General features: G+C 38.7%; 1 protein-coding gene across 1 annotated transcript; it reads right to left on the bottom strand.

Moving 5' to 3' along the window:
* Window positions 1-7,320: 7,320 nt before the first annotated feature.
* On the bottom strand, window positions 7,321-9,322 carry LOC110882173. The gene is made up of 7 exons (XM_022130256.1): window positions 9,308-9,322; window positions 9,051-9,134; window positions 8,872-8,977; window positions 8,699-8,830; window positions 8,593-8,657; window positions 8,311-8,521; window positions 7,321-8,162 (listed from the first exon to the last, which is right to left on the bottom strand). Exons 1-7 carry the CDS (start codon window positions 9,320-9,322, stop codon window positions 7,321-7,323), a joined length of 1,455 nt encoding a protein of 484 aa, XP_021985948.1.
* Window positions 9,323-20,062: the final 10,740 nt, after the last annotated feature.

Genomic DNA, 20,062 nt, shown 5'->3' with positions numbered 1-20,062 from the left:
TCCTATAAGCCCACCAACGGACCTCAAACACCCATACTGGATCACTAACTCGAACAACCGACTCACGCGGTGTGCGTAATCCACCACGCGATGCGTACCGCTACGTAGGCCTGTACAATGCATATTGAAATAAAGTAAAAGACATGGCAGACTGATAGGTGCAGGTTATGTCTGGCGGCGGGCTTGATACGCATCCTATAGGCCTATACGATGCGTATTAGGCCATTGTTTTTTTGAATTTTTTTGTTGTGTTGTGTCGAATGCGAACCCGAGAAACGAAAGGGATTTCGAGCAGTTGGTTGATGATATGATAGATAAAGATCTTGACATGATTATTTCCATTTTCAAGTATTATTAAAACCATTCAAGCCCACCAGTCTACAATGTGGTTCCCAATTTGCGGAACATAATCCCAGATTGTCTAAAGAAGTGCTTTTATCATGTGTCATGTGGTAAACAAATACCAAGGGTGTATATAGATCTCTATTCGGTCATCTTTCCAAGCTTTTACACACGAATATGTGGTTCCCAATTTACGGAACATAATCCCAGGTTGTCTAAAGAAGTGCTTTTATCATGTGTCATATTAGATGTGTTATGGTGAGATTTTTCAAGTTTGCACAGTGGGAGAAAAGACCAGCACCTCTGTCAGTTTTGTCCTTTAAATTCGCATAAACATATATTCATTTCATAACCTCCTCATATAAATCAACCACAACTCACCCGAGACCGACCTCTGGATCACACATGATAAAAGCGCTTCTCTAGACAATCTGGGAGTATGTTTCGTTTTATGACACATGATACGGTACGCTTACCTTAATCACATCTTCCATGGAGTCACAGATCCGACAATAGGGCCCACGGATCTTCTCCTTTTCTAATTCTCGAAGAATCTCGTAACGTATTCTCTGTTTCTCTAAATCGTCTGTAAAATTAAAAAAAACTAGTGGTTTATCACCCTATGTGAGCATTGGAAGCCCGAAAAACAGTCTTGCAATTACATCTTCAATCGAGACCGCATTTTTAATTATAAAGAAGCAATGAAGATTAAATGTGCAAACCGTAACTGTTTTTTACTACGGAAACGGTGGCTATGTGAAATACAAACCTGACACGTCTTCTATGATGATTCGAAACATTCATGAACCACAATGGACTCAGACTCAGACCACTCTAATATGACACATGATAAAAGCACTTCTTTAGACAATCTGGGATTATGTTCCATTTTATGACACATGATACGGTACACTTACCTTAATCACATCTTCCATGGAGTCACAGATCCTACAATAGGGCCCACGGATCTTATGCCCACCCGAGACCGACCTCTAGATCACACATGATAAAAGTGCTTCTTTAGACAATCTGGGATTATGTTCCGTTTTATGACACATGACACGACACGCTTACCTTAATCACATCTTCCATGGAGTCACAGATCCGACAATAGGGCCCACGGATCTTTCTTCAAGATTTACGTATGATGTCCAAGTTTGATCACATTTAATTTCATCTGCGGCAGTCCAATGACTTTCTTCCGACGTGTCAGCGTTGTTTATCACCCTGTGTGAGCATTGGAAGCCTGACAAACAGTCTTGCAATTACATCTTCAATCGAGCATGTCATCTGAAACAATTAACAGGACATTGTTAAAAGGGAGAATCTATTGGAACACCTGATTGAGAGAAACTTCTTCGAGCTAACTGCCGATATCTAATCCTTCTTATCTTGCTATTAATAGATTCTGAAGCTGTTATTTCGGTTGTTCAGTACTTCCGAGACGATTCAAGTGAGTCCTATGAAGCAAGTGTCTGTCTATTCAATTGAGAGGAATCATTATATGCTTCTTTCCTGATGCATGTCTGTGTCGAACAGTTTCTCCGTCGCTAATTTCTCCACTCACCGTAAATCGAACAGTTTCTTAACAGATTCCGTCCGGTTTCAAAGCTGGTTGAGGATTACGAGTGTTCTAGACTCGTTCAAGGCATGCCTGTTTGTGAGATTTACAAAAATAAGGATGCATTCCACGGTAAACGATGCAGCTAATAAAACCGAAGCTGTTATTTCGGTTGTTCAGTACTTCGAGACGATTCAAGTGAGTCCTATGAAGCAAAGTGTCTGTCTATTCAATTGAGAGGAATCATTGCATTACATCCCCGTTGAAAACAAGTGGTTGTAATGATGGAACCCTTGATTTGAAAAACATTTTTGAGAAATTTATAGTTCAATACGCATCGTATAGGCCTATACGATGCGTATTAATCGATGAATTTACTAAAATACCCCTGTTTTTCTGATAAATTCAAGGGTATTTTTGAGAAAATTCAAAGTTTAATACGAATCGTATAGGCCTATACGATTCGTATTAAGCTGATATACGATACGACATAGGCCTATACGATCGTATATGGCATTATTTCAAATTTAGTTTTATCGTGTTTCCCTCGGTTCGACGCGTATACGTCTCGTTTTTTGCCGAACTTTCGCATATTTTGTCGTTTTATGACGTATACCTTCAACATAAGTCGTTTCTGTGCCGTTCGGTTGCGTGCGAATATCGTATTCCATGATTACGTACAGTTTTGTGTGAAATCCACTTGGACTCCATAGTGCCATGTTATGTGTATACGTGTGTGTAAATATCGTTAGTCGCGTACTTTGTTGTATTTTTGCGTATTTTGACGTATTCTAACATATTGTTGCATATTTAATAGTATTTTTGACGTATTTGAGCGTATTCTAATGTATTTTAGCTTATTTTAACCTATTTAAGGGTATTTTTACGTATTTTAGCGTATTTTAACGTATTTTAATGTATTGTAACGTATTTTAACGTAATTTAGCGCAATTTAGCGTATTTTAGCGTATTTTTAGCGTATTTTTAGCGTATTTTATCGTATTTTATCGCAATTTAGCATATTTTAACGTATTTTGGCGTATTTTAGCGTTATTTAATGTATTTTTGCGTATTTTAGCGTATTTTAACGTATTTTAGCGTATTTTAGCTTATTTTAGCGTATTTTAGCGTATTTTAGAGTATTTTAGCGTATTTTAACGTATTTTTCGTATTTTAGCTTATGTTGAAGGATAACTCAAACAAGTTCTCCACAATTGTCAAATTCGTTGCGTGCATTCATATTGTTTTAGACAACATTAGATAATGAACGAATTGTTGGACTTCTTATTCCAAATGTACGCCTCAATTCATCTTTTTTACTCTTTTCTTTGATTTCAACAAATCTTTTCAATAATCAGTACGCAACAAAGAGACCGCCTTGTTAGTTTTAATGAAGTAATGAAGATTGAATCTGCAAACTGCAACAGTTGTCAAATTCGTTGCGTGCTTTCATATTGTTTAGACAACATATAATAAACGGATGGTTGGACTTCTTGTTCCAAATGCAACTGTGAATATTGAATGTGCAATGAAGCAATGAAGAGACCGCCTTGTTAATTTTAATGAAGCAATGAATATTTTTAGAGAAGCATTGTGATTCAAGGGTTTAGTTGGAGCATGAAGAAACGAAACCCTACCAACTGATTCAGATTTAAACAATGCACGACTTAATTCATCTTTTTTACTACTTTTCCTTCAATTTCGAGAACATTCTCCGTAACATGAATATGTGTCGGGTTCTTCTACTAGTGGTATTTTAATGAAGTATTGAAGATTGAATGTGCAAACCGCAACCGTTTTTTACTACGGAAACGGTGGCTATGCGAAATACAAACCACAATCGTTTGTGACTATGGGAAACACAAGTTTTCTTTTTGAGCTTGATGGATGTCCGTTATCTCAACGCTTCTCCTTACATTACTGATCTGGAATTGGAGAACCGTTGTGTATTTGCTTGCTGATCTGGAATTAGAGAACCATTGTGTATCTGAATCAGGTTCTCAAACAAACACTACTAAAGATGAGTTGGTATTGAACCAAGAATATGGTAACAAGAGTATGTTGTTCCAAGATCAATTCTAATTGTAGGTTTTTCAACTCTCCTGTTCCAAATGCCGCTGATGAAACCGGAGCTGTTATCTCGTTTGTTCAGTACTTTTGTGATAAATACAATTTTCATCTTCGTTATCCTTTGCTTTCTGCAATTCAAGCAGGCACAGATGCTAAACGTACTATTATTACATCCGAGACGATTCAAGTGAATCCTATGAAGCAAGTGTTGGTCTATTCAATCGATAGGAATCATTGCATTACATCCATGTTGAAAAACAGAATCGATAAATTTAGGGAAAATGGGGTTGAAAGATGATAACCCAACAGTGGAGGATCTCATTCTACAGCTTGGATGAACTCAAATGTAATCAAACATGGACATCAGACGTAAATCTTGAAGCAAAAATATGTGCTTCCCAATTTGCGGAACATACTCCCAGATTGTCTAGAGAAGCGCTTTTATCATGTGTCATATGGTAACAAGAGTATGTTGATCCAAGATCTATTCCAATTGCAGTTTTTTCAACTCTCCTGTTCCAAATGCCGCTGATCAAACCGGAGCTGTTATGTCGGCTGTTCAGTACCTTCGTGATAAATACAATGTTCATCTTCGTTATCCTTTGCTTTCTTCAATTCAAGTAGGCACGGATGCTAAATGTACTGTTATTACATCCGAGACGATTCAAGTGAGTCCTATGAAACAAGTGTCAGTCTATTCAATTGAGAGGAATCATTGCATTACATCCCTGTTGAAAAACAGAATCGATAAATTTAGGGAAAATGGAGTTGAAATATGATAACTCTACAGTGGAGGATCTCATTCTACAGCTTCGATAAATTCAGGGGTATTATCAAATAATGTTTTCTAGATGTTTGAAGACCGACAAATGTGCAAAGTGATGCTTCTTCGTTCGCGTGACGGAAAGCTACTGCGTGACAGGAAGCTACCTTGCAAAATTTAAAAAATTAAATCGACACCCTCAATACGCATCGTATAGGCTTATACGATGCGTATTATTTTTTGGTAGGGGACATTGGCAGCCTTTGGCAGACATAGAAGTTTGAACCCACCTCAATACGCATCGTATAGGCCTATACGATGTGTATTCAGGGTGTCGATTTAATCCCTCAAGGTGTGCCAATAATACGACCCTTAGAAAATCCCTTAATATTCTCAAGATATATTTGAAGTAAACTTTTGAAGTTTATATATTTAAACCCCTTCAAGGGGATATACAAATTAAACCACCCGTCTTTTAATTTAATGAATTTAAACTATAACCCAAATAATAAGTATTTTCAATTTTGAACTATTAATACTAACTAATTAGTTAATTTTAGGATATCTAAGCTTTAGCCCGGTGATAAAGGGTCTTGTCTTTTGAGAAGAAAACCATAATTTAATTTCAAGTATGGGGTTTAGGAATATAGTTATGTACTTTATGAGTAGGGGTGGAATAATATTCAACGTTAAAAAAAGTTAATTTTGACAAGCAAATATCTAACCATTATTAAAGTGATCATATTCTTTATTTATGACCACAACTTTTTATTATAAAGACAAGATGATATATTTTGGTGCAAACACAAATCATTTATCAACTTTTTGCAAAATTCATTTCATGATATCTCCATGCTTTTTAGCTTTTGACTTTTTCTCCACTGATAATTCTAGAAATATTATATTATCAAATAAAAAGGAATATAAGTTGATGCTTACTGGGACAACGGTAGTCAATGTCATCAATCGAATTGGGACTCCATCAACATGAAATCAAAATTATACATCATGTAAAATCAAATTGAAAGCAATATTTTTCTCAATAGAGAAAAATGCATGGATAGTCCCTGTAGTTTCGCCTTTTTTCACTTTTAGTCCCTAACTTTCTAAAATTACCTCAATAGTCCCCAACTTTTCATTTTTTGTTCCCGGATAGTCACTGTGTCTAACTTCAGTTTGTTTTCTCTGTTAAGTCACCCCACGTGCATATCATGTGGTGGCATTTTGGTCAGTTTATGTATTTATTTGCTCCTGCCTATTAAATAACTCCATTTTTCCCACAAACCTAACCACCAACATTTCTCCTCATCACAGTTCTTCATCTTTATCGCTGTTCTTCATCTTCCTCAGCGAATCGACTCCATCATCCTCATGGTTCTCTACAATTGTGGCCAAGATGCAATCATAGTTACGTCATGGACTGATTTCAACCCTGGTCGCCGGTTCTACTCTTGTCCAACCATGGTAATGTATACTATTACTGATTTTAATACTCTAGGGTTTACAGAGTTTGATCCTTTCTTCCTTCTCTGTAGAATCCCAATTGTGGAAGATTCATAGGGTGGGTAGACCCACCAATGTGCAGTCGTGCAGTGCAATTATTCCAGGGCTTCTAAGACGCAGAAACCAAGTTGATGCTGAGTTAGCCAAGATGCGAGAAAAGAATCGGCTGAAGAACAAGATCATTACGGTTCTTTTGATAGTTTTAGGGTTTGTGTTTTGGATATATGTTTTGGCTTGAATGTATTTGATATTGTAATGTCTTTAATGTGAAGGATGTTGTAATGTCTTCAATACAATGGATATTCCCAATGTTTTTGAAAATCTGATGCATATATCTGATGTATGGATAACATTCAATGAGCAGGTTGTTTGAAGTTGGTTGTTTGGAAGTAATTATGTCTTAAATGTTGGAAAAATGTGGTTGGTGAAATATGGAGAGCATTCAATGAGCAGGTTGTTTGAATTTGGTTGTTTAGAAGTAATTATGTATTGTGCAAAGTGTAATGTGCAAAATGTATCGTGCAAAACATATTGGTCGTATCTTGTGTGAAATGTGTTGTGGAAAGTGTATTGTGCGAAATGTATTGTGGAATCGAATCTTGTGCGAAATATATATTGCACAAACGAAATTGTGCATGACCTGTTCCTACAAATGAACACTAACCTGTTCCTACGAATGAACAAATGAAATTGTGCATGACCTGTTCCTACAAATGAACACAATAACATGTACTACATGACCTGTCCAAACTTCAAATACCAGATATAACATTCAATAAACAAAAGTGTCGAACATTTGGACCAGATATAACATTGCATAAACGTGAAACTAAAACACAAAATACTAAACCACAAACTTTAAACTACTGACCATTAGATATCCAACCATACACGATAACCTACATTAATATCATCAAGATAACAAGTCCAAAATATGATGATAATTGTCATAGGTGTTTTAATAAGCTAAATAGACACAAAAGACTGCATCATTGTTTTACGACAACCCAAAAACTATAACCCGACAACCCGAAAACCATAACCCTTAAACACTTGGACCTGCCTGACCAGCCTCAGTAGCCTAATTACCATCTTTCTTCTTCTTACTTTTCTTCCCTTTCTTCGGCTGGGTAACTTTTTTGGTCCTTCCACAAGTTCTTTGGTTGTGGCCCTTTACACCACACTTCTGGCACTTCACGGACTTCCATTTTCTTGTTAATTTGCCACCAACCACAGCCTGCTCGTTATCAGCTTCAGTAGCCCTGTTTCTCTTGTTTCTTGCTTGGGAAGACCTTTCAACTTCATCCTGTAACTCCACAGCATCCTTAATTCTATTATTCTTAGGTCTGCCGATAGGTGTGTGGTGCAGAGGTGGGGTTAGGTTGGTTGGAACCTGTGAGTTTGGCCACAATTCTCTTCCATTAATGGGACCAATGGTATGGCTGTAAACCCTCTTCCAGGTTTCAAGATAATAACATTCATTAACCCATGATTCCGGGGGTCCAACCTCTTGACCATTCATTGCCATGTCCCAATTGACAACCACAGCGTGCCTACAAGGGATTCCTGAAACTTCCCATTCTCTGCAAGTGCAAACCCTATCCACAACATCCACAACATACTGTTTATGTGTTGCAGCACCATCCACTGTGACCTTACCACTGACCTGATACTTTGTCCCACCACTCCACTTAACATTATAATTTGCAGCTAATTTCTTTGTGTTAGCAAAAATCTTTGCAACTCTAGGAGTAAGTGGACCAGTGGTTTGCTGAATCACCCTGATAACATTCACAATCCTCTGCATTAAATACTCTCTGACAAACTCCAAAGCAGAAATTATAGGCTTGTGTCGACCATTGACTGTCCTTGCATTCAAGACTTCACATATATTGTTCAACACCATATCAGATTGTGCCCTACCTGTATATCAAATTTCCAAACCCAATGATCAACATATCTACATCTAAATTGAATATTTAAACAACAATTTTGATATGAACAATAAACAGCAGTTTTGATATGCATATACCTGTAAAATGAGACCTGCTTCAGTATATGGGTGGAATACTTGCCAACCAGTTATATGCCTCAATGTTGTACAACCTCAACTCCTCCAATTTTGCTTCAAAATCTGGAGCTGTATAAGCATTGGCTGCAATTTGAAGACAATCCTTGAAGGCATCTCCTCTCCATTGAAGTTTCATGTTCTGCCATATATGCCTTACACAGAATCTATGCTCCGCTGCTGGAAATACCTGACTTATGGCTGGTATTATTCCCTGTTTCATCAGATTTCAAACATTAATCATACAAAACAGACTTAGGATAATTGCTTAATATAATACCATACCTTTTGCCTGTCAGAAATGAAGGTGAAATTTGCATTAAGTGGAAGATCCAAGTCATCTTTATACACTGTAGGAACCAGATCCAAGAGTCTTTGTTCTCAGTCTCACCAATTCCATAAGCTAACGGATAAATGCCATTGTTGGGATCTAAACCAACTGAAGTTAGCATCTGACCAGGGTAAGGGTCTTTCATAAATGTCCCATCTAACCCCAACAGTTCCCTACTACACTCTTTAAACCCTTCTTTCAGTGGTCCCAGACAACAAATTTAACTATTGTACCTGGATTGGTCCTGTTCAGTTCCATGACATAGTCCCTCAGGCTAGCATACTGATCTTTGAAGTCCCCTTGAAGCTTCTTTGGAGCCTTGAGCTTTGTCCTGAAAGCCTGCAATCAGTTTAACTTAGTTAAGGGTGTGTAAAACAAGAAAATAAACACAAGCATAAATTAGGGTTTATACCTTCATTTTTGTCACAGAGAGCTCATACTTCCTCCCAAGCTCTTCTTGTAGCCTACTTACTGAAATATTAGGGTTGGCTGCAATCTGATTCATCACAAACTCTTGTTTAGCCAAGAAGGTAGAAGTGAAAGGTTTTATTTTTCTGGATGTCAGACACCTATGATCTGGTTGGGAAGTCTTTACCCCCCAAGTCTCATCTTCATCGTCCAATATAGACAAGTACAGAACCCAAGGACAATCTACACTATTTAACTTACCCTTCCTTTTATCATTGCATTCTACCAATCCCTTTTTATACCATTTTTTGGTCCCACTATACCCTGCAGAAGATTCCTTGCTTTTTATGCCACTTGCAGATTGTATATGGATACCTGGGCCACTTTGGTTGGGCCTAGTTTGATTCGGCCCACATGTGAAAATTGGACATCTACCCTCACAAACCACTCTAATTCTTTTTTTATCATTTCTCAAAAAAAGACAGTGCCCTCCTAGTCTCAATGGCATGTTTGTTTATCTTGTCTTTTGCCACTTTGGCTGTTGGAAACATCTGACCAACATAAAAGGTCACTTGGGATGTTGATTGTCCACCCTTCTTTTTCCTCCTCAACTTTATTAATTTCATACTTCTCCTAGTTTCCAAATCTTCCATATCCTCATCTGTCAAGCTGTCAAAAGACTCATAACTTAGATTTTCATCATCTAATAAGTCATCACTAGTATTCCCATCATGGTTGGCAATAGACTCTAATTGAGCTCCTATAAACTCCACACCCTTGTCAACATTCGCATGGTAGTCCATCATGTCATACTTAGCCTCATCCATACTCTCTAACCCTTCTCCAAAGTCACTATCATCTAAATCATCACCCTTAGATGATTCATCATCATCAGCCTCAGCACCATCAGTTGCCTCACCACCCTCATCATGCTCAGACTCACCACCCTCATCATGCTCAGCCTCACCACCCTCATCATGCTCAGACTCACCACGCTCAGCTTGCTTAGACTGACCAACCTTAGACTCACCAACCTCAGACTCATCACCCTCGGCTTGCTTAGACTCACCATCTATTGGAAAATCAGTTGAGAAATTTGTATTGTCAAAATAATAGCTAAAACTGTTAGTGAACGATGCAACCTCCACAACAACATTAGCCTCTACACCACCTACATTGGCCTCTACACCACCTGTGTTACCCTCTTCAACATCATTAGTTACATTAACATCCTCTACACTACCTGCATTACCCTCTATAACTTCATTGGTTATATTAACAAACTCTACACCACCTATGTTACCCTCTTCAACATCATCATTTACAACTTCATTAGTTACCTTATCAGCAACCTCTAAACCATCTACATTACTTACATCTTTCCATTGAAGTAGGAGATTTTTGGATACCCTAAGTTTCTTTCTTCCAGGCCTTTGAATGGTATTAACAGCGCCCCCCCTCATTTTCTAATTACTGAATAACCACCTTTGACGATTGTGTAGGACTAAAGTAATTTTTAACCTTAGTTTCATCATGTTATATAAAGACCTTAATCACTTTGTTTTTTGCAACATATTTGCCCAAAAGCCTAACATCACCATCATTACCTAAAGGGCATAATCCAACGTCTAAATCTAACTCAGGAATCTTAAAATGGAAATATAACTTCACATCAGGAACATATAGTTCAAGATCTCTCACCATCCAGTCGATTTCGTGCACTGAAAATTCATCAATGTTGTAGTAGTCAACATAAGCAGCTTTGCCAAAGGCGTATTTTTCTTCCTGGTGACGGAGTAAATACACCACCATAAAGAAGTTTTATGCTGAAAAAGTTCTCAATTGAGTCTGCACATACATGAAACTCACATTATGGTATAAAATTAGAGATATTGTTAGGGTTTTAACCGTTTATTTGTCTATGCATGTTCTTGAACATGTACCATTCCTGCACAATGAAGCTAGGGTTTTAACGATACATACCAAAACACTATCTAGTTCAAAGGGCTTCACATACTCAGAATTGGACCGGAAATCCCACTGACGGTTGTTGTTTGGATGTTGAGGATCGTCGTCCTTCATTTTCGTGGAAAGATTCTGATGATCGATCAAGTTTAGGGTTTATCTTGTAAAGAGATTAGGGGAAGAAGATGAACTGGTTTTGCCTTTGGGAGGGAGGGAAAACAACTGACAATGAGAGAGTAGGGGTGCAGGCATACTTTTATATGTTAGGCACAAAGAAACTGACCAAAATACCCTCACGTGATATGCACGTGGGGTGACTTAACAGAGAAAACAAACTGAAGTTAGACCCAGGGACTATCCGGGAACAAAATAGGAAAAGTTGGGGACTATTGAGGTAATTTTAGAATGTTAGGGACTAAAGGTGAAAAAAGGCGAAACCACAGGGCTATCCAGGCATTTTTCTCAATATTATATAATGTAACTCTCACAAAATTATATATGAAAAAATAACTTTTATTTCCTAGTGAAATGGCTAATTTTTTTATGAGGATGATGTATGTAATTATAACTATTAAATTCAAATCAACCTGCTAGCAGTGGCGAAGCTCGAGATTTTCGACCAGAGGGTCGATAACGTATATACCTAAAAAAGTTATAAAACCGGGGGTCGAAAACGTATACACCTGAAAAATTCTATACGAAAACTACATAACGAACACTACTGAGTGAAAAGTTCGGGCGATCGGGCGCCCCTCCCCGCCCCCACTATGCTTCGCCCATGGCTAGCACATGTTTTGTCAAGTACGAAACATGGATTGTGTCTTTAGCATCACTCATATGAGTTATATTTTTCAGATTTGTAGCAACATAAAACATGTAAATGCGTTTATTCTTTGTTTTCTTTGGATTTCTGAACTATTAGTGACTAAATTTTAGCATGCTAACTAAACTAATTATGCTTTTTCCCTTCGTGTCCATCTAGCAGTCTCCTTTGCGTCTCTACGACATCCATTTACTATTTAAATTAAATGGCTAAATCCATCGCTATTTCGTGTATGTGTAGAAAACTATCCTCCAAATCATTTACAATTATGTGAATTCATTGAGCTAAACATAATGTAATCAACTAAAATTTATGTTTTTCTTTGTAACACCAATGAGGTATTATGTCTGATGGTGTATGAATGGTTGTAGTATGGTTACAAAAGGTTATATACAAATACCTTAACGAGCATCCAGAAATTTTAAATTTCTCTCATCATTAGACTTTTCAATACCAATTTCTTTAAGGTCGTTTAATAGTTTTGCAAATCTGTATATCATTTGAAAATCGTTTATTCAATCTGCTCTGATACCAATTGTTGATCCCAGATAACAATGCTCTTTCTAAATTTGGTAAGCCATTTCAACAAATTTGAAAAGAGTGTGCGGAAATAGAAATCAAACTTTCAAGAAACACAACTACATAATTTTCAAGTTTATATCTCTTTGAAACAAGGTTTACAAGATGATTGTGAGGTTATCGACTAATACAAACGAATATTTTAATAATTTTGTAATGAAGGGCAGTGGAGTTTTGTTTTATGTTATGAATGCTTGGCTTTACTCATTCTCTCTTCGGTGTCGGGTTCTCTATTTATGGAGAATGTTTGACATGAATAAACAAGCACTTGTCTGTATAAAGTAGCTTTTTTTCATATTCATTAAATTCATCCAAGGTCCACTTGCTACTTTACAGTGGTTGCAGAGCCTTATCTCTTTGACAATTTGGTTTATCAAATTTTCTGATGAATAACTTATCAGAAATCTGATGACGAACAGATTTCACTAGATTTTGATGATAAATATCAGATTTATCATTAGACTTATTAGATTGGTTCTTTCTGATCGTCTTTCTTTGCTTGTGATCATTTTCTGATACTTGTTGAAGATGATTTTTGGCTCTATGCTTGTCCTGTTATCTTGTATCTTCTTCTTGCATGATCTCTTGACTTTATCATCTTCAGGATATGATCAGAATGATCATATTTTTCTTCAACACTTACAAAAAGTTTCCTAACAGCTATATTACAAAGGGTCCCTTCTACTATTATTTGTTACCTAAAAGAGGATTTTAAAGATACTTGTGAACAACTGAAGATAAACCTATGATAAAAATGACATCATCGTTGTCATTAGGCAGCCCGGGCCATGTTGCCCCATACCCAAGACCTGGGAGGCAAAGGAGCACATTGGCTCCTAGACTCCGCCAACGATAAGAATCAGTTCTTGTGGAGGTTCAAACTAATATCTCTGCCGACTGTCCCACAACGCCGTTATAGCTAGCCAGCTTTACCTCTTAGAGCAACACCTGGAGGCAAAGATCAAGCTATGAACTTGAGTAGAGTCTTAGCCCAGAATTGTTTGAAAGTCTCCACAAATTTATTTAGTAAGTGATTCAAATCCTAGACTAATTTGTTGAAGAGGTTAAGGTGCAAAATTCAATTTAAATTATGGCATATTATAGCTTAAAAATAAACAAACTACTGCCATGCTTTCCAATACAACGGAAACAACTAATTTGTGTATTCTTGTTGAAAAGTTTATACATGTATAGGATGAATAGGTCAATTTTTAGGAAAAATATCGTTTTACACTTTAGTTTATTGTTGAAGCAACAAATAATAGACCAAACGTAGTAGCGAGGATGGTTAGGCAAAAGGGTTAAAGGGTTTAACCTTGCCTAACGCAGGTCGTGGGGTCCCCCCACGTTTGCAAGACGTGGAAGGAGGTTCACTAGTTTATTTTTGTTGTTTGTTGAAGATCCTACTCTGAAGTGTGTTCAGAAAAGGATGAGGAAACAAATAGAATATGTGTGAGTTGGATGTGAGTGGGAGTAACTTGCATGGAGCAAGTACACGATGTGAATGACCAGAGTTTAAGGAAACAAGTCTGGTCTGGAATGTCCCCACTCAGTAAATGAAGTGTCAATTATATAGGAGAAGATATCTACCAAAGAGGCATTCATTTGACTAGTGACCTAGCTTGCAGCGAGGGGCTTGCCCTTTCGGGGGTTGAAGCCTTTTGACCCCTGGATAATAGCATGTGCTCTGCAGACCAGCGTTGCTTTTGCGGCTGTGGTTGGTGAAGCAATCCCTGGATGTGACTGGCTACTATTTTCGCACTACTTTACTTCACTCCACAGCTTTTTCAACCTTCGAACCATTTAACCTTTCAGTCGTTTATGTACTTAAGTCATTTTATTTGGTCTTGGGCTACCCCCGTCATCAGCCCCCCAAGTCAGAGGTTTTTGTGGGATAAGCTCAAAGACGTCTGACTTTTGTGCATGTATTTTATTGCCTAAAGGTTTCAAGGGTTCAATGCTTGAAGGCTTGAAAGGTTGTATGCAGTTAATTTTTGAATTTTAAATAACTGACAATCGATTTGATTGATGTGTGGCAGTTCATAGGGTGGCGGTTTTTGCAGTAGTTACTGTTTGCAATTATCACCCCTATTTAGGTTATTTTCTTTATATTTACATTATCTCCATCACTTTTTACATATTTCCTCAAGTTTCTTCCTGCAATTTCTTTCCTCCTTTCCAAGGTTAGTTTCAGTTTCCTTTGCATTTTCCTTATATTCTTCGTTTATTTCGAAAATGGGTGCTCATAAGGATTTAGCAAAATCCTTTTCTCGATTAACACAAGAGGAGGTAGACTTATTTTGTATGGAATATGGTATCGATAGAAAGTTTAAACCCATTGCTCCTGCTTGTGATGTTCCAGTTGATAAACCGATTTCTGGTTCGATTGCTCTTTATCGTCGCCACTTTGAGTTTTCAAACCTTCGTTATCCCTTTTCTCTCTTTGTTTTGAATCTGTTAGAGTATTATCGGATTTCCTTTGGGCAAGTTCATCCGAAGGGCATGGCTAGGGTTTTACATTTTGAGGTTTTGTGTCGTGCCCACGGATATGATCCTTCAATATTGCTTTTTTGCCGTTTTTCCCGTTTGGCTAAAAATGGCGATTGGTTTACCTTTGAAACATCCAAGGTTGATTCTTGCCTTATTTCGTCTATGGTTACAACACTTGGGACTTGGAAGGATCGTTTTTTCTGGGTTTCTGATACTATTGTTCCATTTAAGATGGTGTGGAGGCACCTAGATGCCGTTCTCAATGATCCGGAGCCCTCTGAATCGGAGTTGAATGATGTTTTTCTCAAAGCCATCCGGGAGTGCCCTTCGAGGGTTCGTCCCTTTCCTGAACATTTACTAGTTCATTTAGGGGTTAGTAAAATCTGGGGAAATGCCGATCGGGATCCGGTTCTAATGAGAGGTGGCATGGGTATGCATTTTTCTTTTTTGCCCTCTTTTGCTTTTTCTTGACTTATGCCTTATGTGTTTTTGTTTTGTTATTTGCAGTTATGTCTGCTTTGGATTTTATTAAGAGTGACGACACTTCTGATGTTGTGTTTGGGGATGCTCCATCTGTTCCAGGTGAAAATGTTGTTGTTAGAACTGCTGAGCAAAGGTTTGAGGGTTCCGGTTATATTAGTGCCTTCAATGTCAAAGGGTTTTCTAAGCCTAGTGCTCCCAAGTCCTCAACCCGTCGATCTACCCGCCGTTTGTTGAAGGCTGCTCCTCAATCCACTTCTACTGAACCAGTGGAATTGAGTGATGATGTTGAAATTTCTGAAGATCAAGGTGTTGAGGCAGGTGTTGAAAAGGAGAAGGGATTAGTTGTTCATGGCAAGAAAGCTTCAAGCAAAAGGGTTGTTGTGACCCCTGTTCAGGGTTCTTCGAGCAGGGATGTTGAAGGGTTGGATCCCGAAGAGGTTTATGTGCCTGGTTGGTCGGTGAAAAATGATGACAGCTTTAAAGATGCTGCTGTTTGTGAAGATGCTCTGAGTCATCTTGCTCCTCCTTCGGTTCACAATACTATTGCTGGGATGGATGATGACTTACTGTTATCTCGTATGATTTTGAGCACCTGTAACCTTGCTTCTATGCTTACTCAGGGGATTGCTCGTTTTCGTAAGAGGATGCAGGAATATGAGGAATTTTCTAAGAAGAAGGATAAAATGAAATCCTCCATGGCTGTGATGAAAAAGGAGATAGCTGGTTTTGCTGAGAAGGAAGAGGCCTGGGACAAAAAGGTTAGTGAGCTTACTAGGGTGCATGAGATTGAGATGGGTAACTTGAAGAAAAGCTTTGAGGCTGATCGGTTGAAGCTTAAGGCTGATACGGAAGCCTTATTTGTTCAGCAACGGGTTTTTGATGAGGAAAAGGAGGGGTTGAAGGCTTCGGTTGCTCAATCCACCCTTGATAATCAATGGTTAATTGAGCAAGGTTTTCATCAGGTTGTTACTTACCTTCTTCATTCCAAGGAGTTTAATTCTGCCCTTGGTGAAGTTTATACTAAGTTGCTCAACCTGGGGAAACACCAAGGCCTCATCGCTGGTTATAAGCTTCATGAATCCGGCCAACCTTTGGAGAAGTCTCCTTTGTTCCGTCCCGACGCTTCTGATGTTTTCAAAGGCTCCGTTGAGCAGATGGAGAAGCTGACCTACCCTTACATTCATCAAGTTTCTGCTTGTTTTAAGCCTCTTGCTGTGTTGCAGGACTTGAAGCCGGAAGGCCTTAATGAAAAGGTCTGTGCTGAGATATTGGGTTCCCTTTCAAGGAAAAGGTCCTACTTGGGTGATAGTGATGACACCTTTTCAGCAGAACAAGGTGATCCAAAGGATGCAAGCTTGGAGGCTTCAGCGGTAAGCGGTGATGGTGATGCAAAGACTAAGAAGTCTAAAAAAGCGAAGAAGGTGAGAGGTGAAGGTTCTGGGGTTTCTAAGTCCTCTGCTGATGTTTGATTCGTAGCTTTCTTAGCATCAAAGACAATTCGTGGTTTGTAATGTTAATTTGAACAATATTAGGTTTCCGGGAACCCTTAAGGTTCCTGTTGGTTGTGTGTTAGGCATGTATGGCCGTTTGAACAATAGCTAAACTTGCAAGTTACTAGGACTTGCCTTAACTCTTGTTTGAAAGTCTTTCAGGGCTTTCTTTGCTATGGTATGGTGTTTAACTATTTTATTTGTGTTATGTTTTTATACTTACGCCCGTTTTTTTAAGGCAGTTTGGTTGGTTTTAACCCTTCAAGCCTTTTGGCTACTTGTAGGTGGGTTGAAGCCTTCGGGGTTTCGAGCTGTCACGTAGGTGGCTTGAAGCCTTGACGCCTCTTTATGACTTGATTTGGTTTGTATTTTTTGCCAATTTTTTTTTCTTTTTGCTTGTATTTTTCCTTAGATAATTTTCATCTTCTTGTAACTTTGTCTTTGTCGAGTTTGCGTTGCCTTTATGTTTTTTACACCTTAAAGGGTTCAGTGCTACAGACACTTAGCCTTGGTGTTTTTTAACAAGAAGACATAGCACCTATCCTTTTTATTATTTCTTTGTGATTTATTTGAGTTCGTAAGCCTATTTGTTGGTCATATTTCTAAGGCTTAAGGAACATTTGGTGTAGGTTGTTCAGACCTGTCTATGAGACAATTTTGCTTTGGCTTAATAAGTCTCATGGAGCTGTATTGATTTAGGAACTCACCCCTTATATAAGTTCGTTCAACCCTTGAACCTATTGAGCGATGTGGCCTGGGAGCTCATCCCCTTACATGGCCCTTGCCATGGAGTTTTTTGCTAGGTTCTCAACCTGGTTTTAGGATAGAAAGACAAGTTTGATAAAACAACTTCATTCATTCAAGCAATACTTGCTTTTTACAAAAGGTATTCATAGTGTTATTTGAAATACATTTTGATACAAACCAAACTTTCCTGTCTAAACATGGAACCTTCTCAGGGTTTTGCCATTCCAATGCCTTGGAAGCCTTTTGCCTTCCAAATCTGCTAGCTTGTAGGATCCCCCCTTGTGAGCTTCAAGGATGGTATATGGACCTTCCCATTTCAGGCCTAGCTTTCCTTGACTTTCTTTTATGCTAGCTTCATTGTTTCTGAGGACCAGGTCCCCTGGCTTGAAACGTTCGTTCTTGACTTTCTTGTTGTAATAGGCTTCCATTCGTTGCTTGTACTTGGCTTCTTGAATTGCGGCTTGATCTCGGGCTTCCTCTAGGAGTTGTAAATTCAACATGGTCTCTTTTTGGTTTGTCTCGGGATCCATGTTGACAATTCGTTGGGTTACAACTCCTATTTCAGCAGGGATTACAGCCTCGGATCCAAATACCAAGCTATAAGGTGTTTTCTTGTGGCTTGTTTTTTCGGTTGTTCTAATTGCCCATAGAACACTAGGCAATTCTTCAAGCCAGTTGCTTTCGTATCTTCCCAATCTTGTCTTGATACCTTCCACTATGCTTCGATTTGCCCTTTCAACCTGGCCATTTGATTGCGGGTAAGCCACTGAGCTGAAGATCTGATTGATCCTGTACTCTTTACACTAGACGCTGAAAGGCTTCTCAGCAAATTGCTTCCCATTGTCGGTGACAATCACTCCCGGCAATCCATAACGGCAAATAATGCTTTCCCAAACGAATTCAATGACCTGTTTGCCCGTGATCTTTGCGAGTGGTTTAACCTCGGGCCACTTGGTGAAATAATCTATTGCCACTAGGAAGAATTTTACTCCTCCTTTGCTTGGAGGGAATGGTCCAACAATGTCCATTCCCCATTTATGGAATGGCCATGCCGAGGTTATCGGGACAAGATCATGCTTGAGATTTTTTGGGATTGGTGCATGAATCTCGCATCACATTTTTTCAATTGCTCAGTGGTGTCACGGTGCATTGAGGGCTAGAAATATCCAAGGTTCATGATTTTTGCAACCACCGATCTAGCTCCAAAATGAGCTCCACATATGCCTTCGTGAATTTCTTTGATCAAATACTTACTTTGCTCAGGACCAACACATCTTAGCAAGGGGGCAAGGTAACCCTTTTTGTAAAGGGTTTCTCCCTGTAGCACATATTGCCTTGCTTTGATTTTAACCCTTTCAGCTTCTACTTGATCATTGGGTAGTTCACCATTTTTAAGGAACTTTTTGATGGGAATCATCCAATTTGGATCTTCCTCGGTGACTACATCTTGAACTTCCAATTCATCAATCGATGGAGACTTCAGCACTTCTACCAACACCTTCTTGGTGAGGTGGGCAAAGGTGAGCGATGCTAGCTTACTTAAGGCATCAGCCTTTTTGTTTTGGGATCTGGGAATTTGTTTGATACTGCATGTTTGGAAGGTATTCATCAACTCCTTGGATTTTTCCTTATATCTTCTCATATTGGGTTCTTTGGCAACATAGCTATCGTTTACTTGGCTTGAGACTAGTAATGAATCTGTGAACACTTCAAGCTTTTGGACTTTCATCTCTTCGGCCAGCCTTAAACCGGCGATCAGTGCCTCGTATTCAGCCTCGTTATTGTGGTCTGAAAATCAAAACGAAGAGCATATGTGAATTCCAACCCTTCTGGCTTGATCAAAATTAACCCAGCCCCTAACCCTTCAACGCTTGAAGCTCCGTCGGTAAAAAGCTTCCAGGCTTCAGGGTTGGAGGGTTCAGTGGTGGTAGTGTTTACTTCATTGATTATTTGGTTCGAGACTTCAACAATGAAGTCAGCCAAGACTTGGGCTTTGATAGCTTTCCGTGGGATGTAGGTGATGTTGTGTTCACCTAGTTCCACTGCCCATTTTGCCAACCTTCCTGAGTTCTCTGGTTTTTCAAGCACATTCTTAATAGGTTGGTCAGTGACCACTTGTATAGGATGTGCTTGGAAATACCTCCGAAGCCTTCTAGCCGTTTGAACTAGGGCTAGGGCAAGCTTTTCAAGGGGAGGATATTTGGTCTCAGCCAGTTTTAAAGTTTTGCTAAATAAATAAACAGGTACCTGAGCCATGTCCCGTTGGATGGTGAGGACTGCACTTATAGCCTCTTCAGCGATTGATAGATAGACTAAAATTAATTCTCCCGTTTCCGGAGCTGTAATGTCTGGCAAGGAAGTAAGGTGTTGTATCATCTGGTTGAAGGCTTCCTCAGCCTCACCAGTCCACTTGAAATCCTTCTTATCAGAACAATTTTT

This window comes from Helianthus annuus, chromosome 1 (genome assembly GCF_002127325.2).
Source record: "Helianthus annuus cultivar XRQ/B chromosome 1, HanXRQr2.0-SUNRISE, whole genome shotgun sequence".
Classification (NCBI taxonomy): domain Eukaryota; kingdom Viridiplantae; phylum Streptophyta; class Magnoliopsida; order Asterales; family Asteraceae; genus Helianthus; species Helianthus annuus.
The sequence above is the reverse complement of the archived record's forward strand: the minus strand, read 5'-3'. Positions and strand labels throughout refer to the sequence as shown.

What these genes read in the sequence shown, in the direction of transcription:
- LOC110882173 (XM_022130256.1), bottom strand. An exon ending in ACTGAACAGGACCAATCCAG is followed by an intron (nt 8,831 to 8,871) that starts GTACAATAGTTA and finishes CACTGAAAGAAG; the next exon opens with GGTTTAAAGAGTGTAGTAGG. An exon ending in GGCATATAACTGGTTGGCAA is followed by an intron (nt 8,163 to 8,310) that starts GTATTCCACCCA and finishes TTTGATATACAG; the next exon opens with GTAGGGCACAATCTGATATG.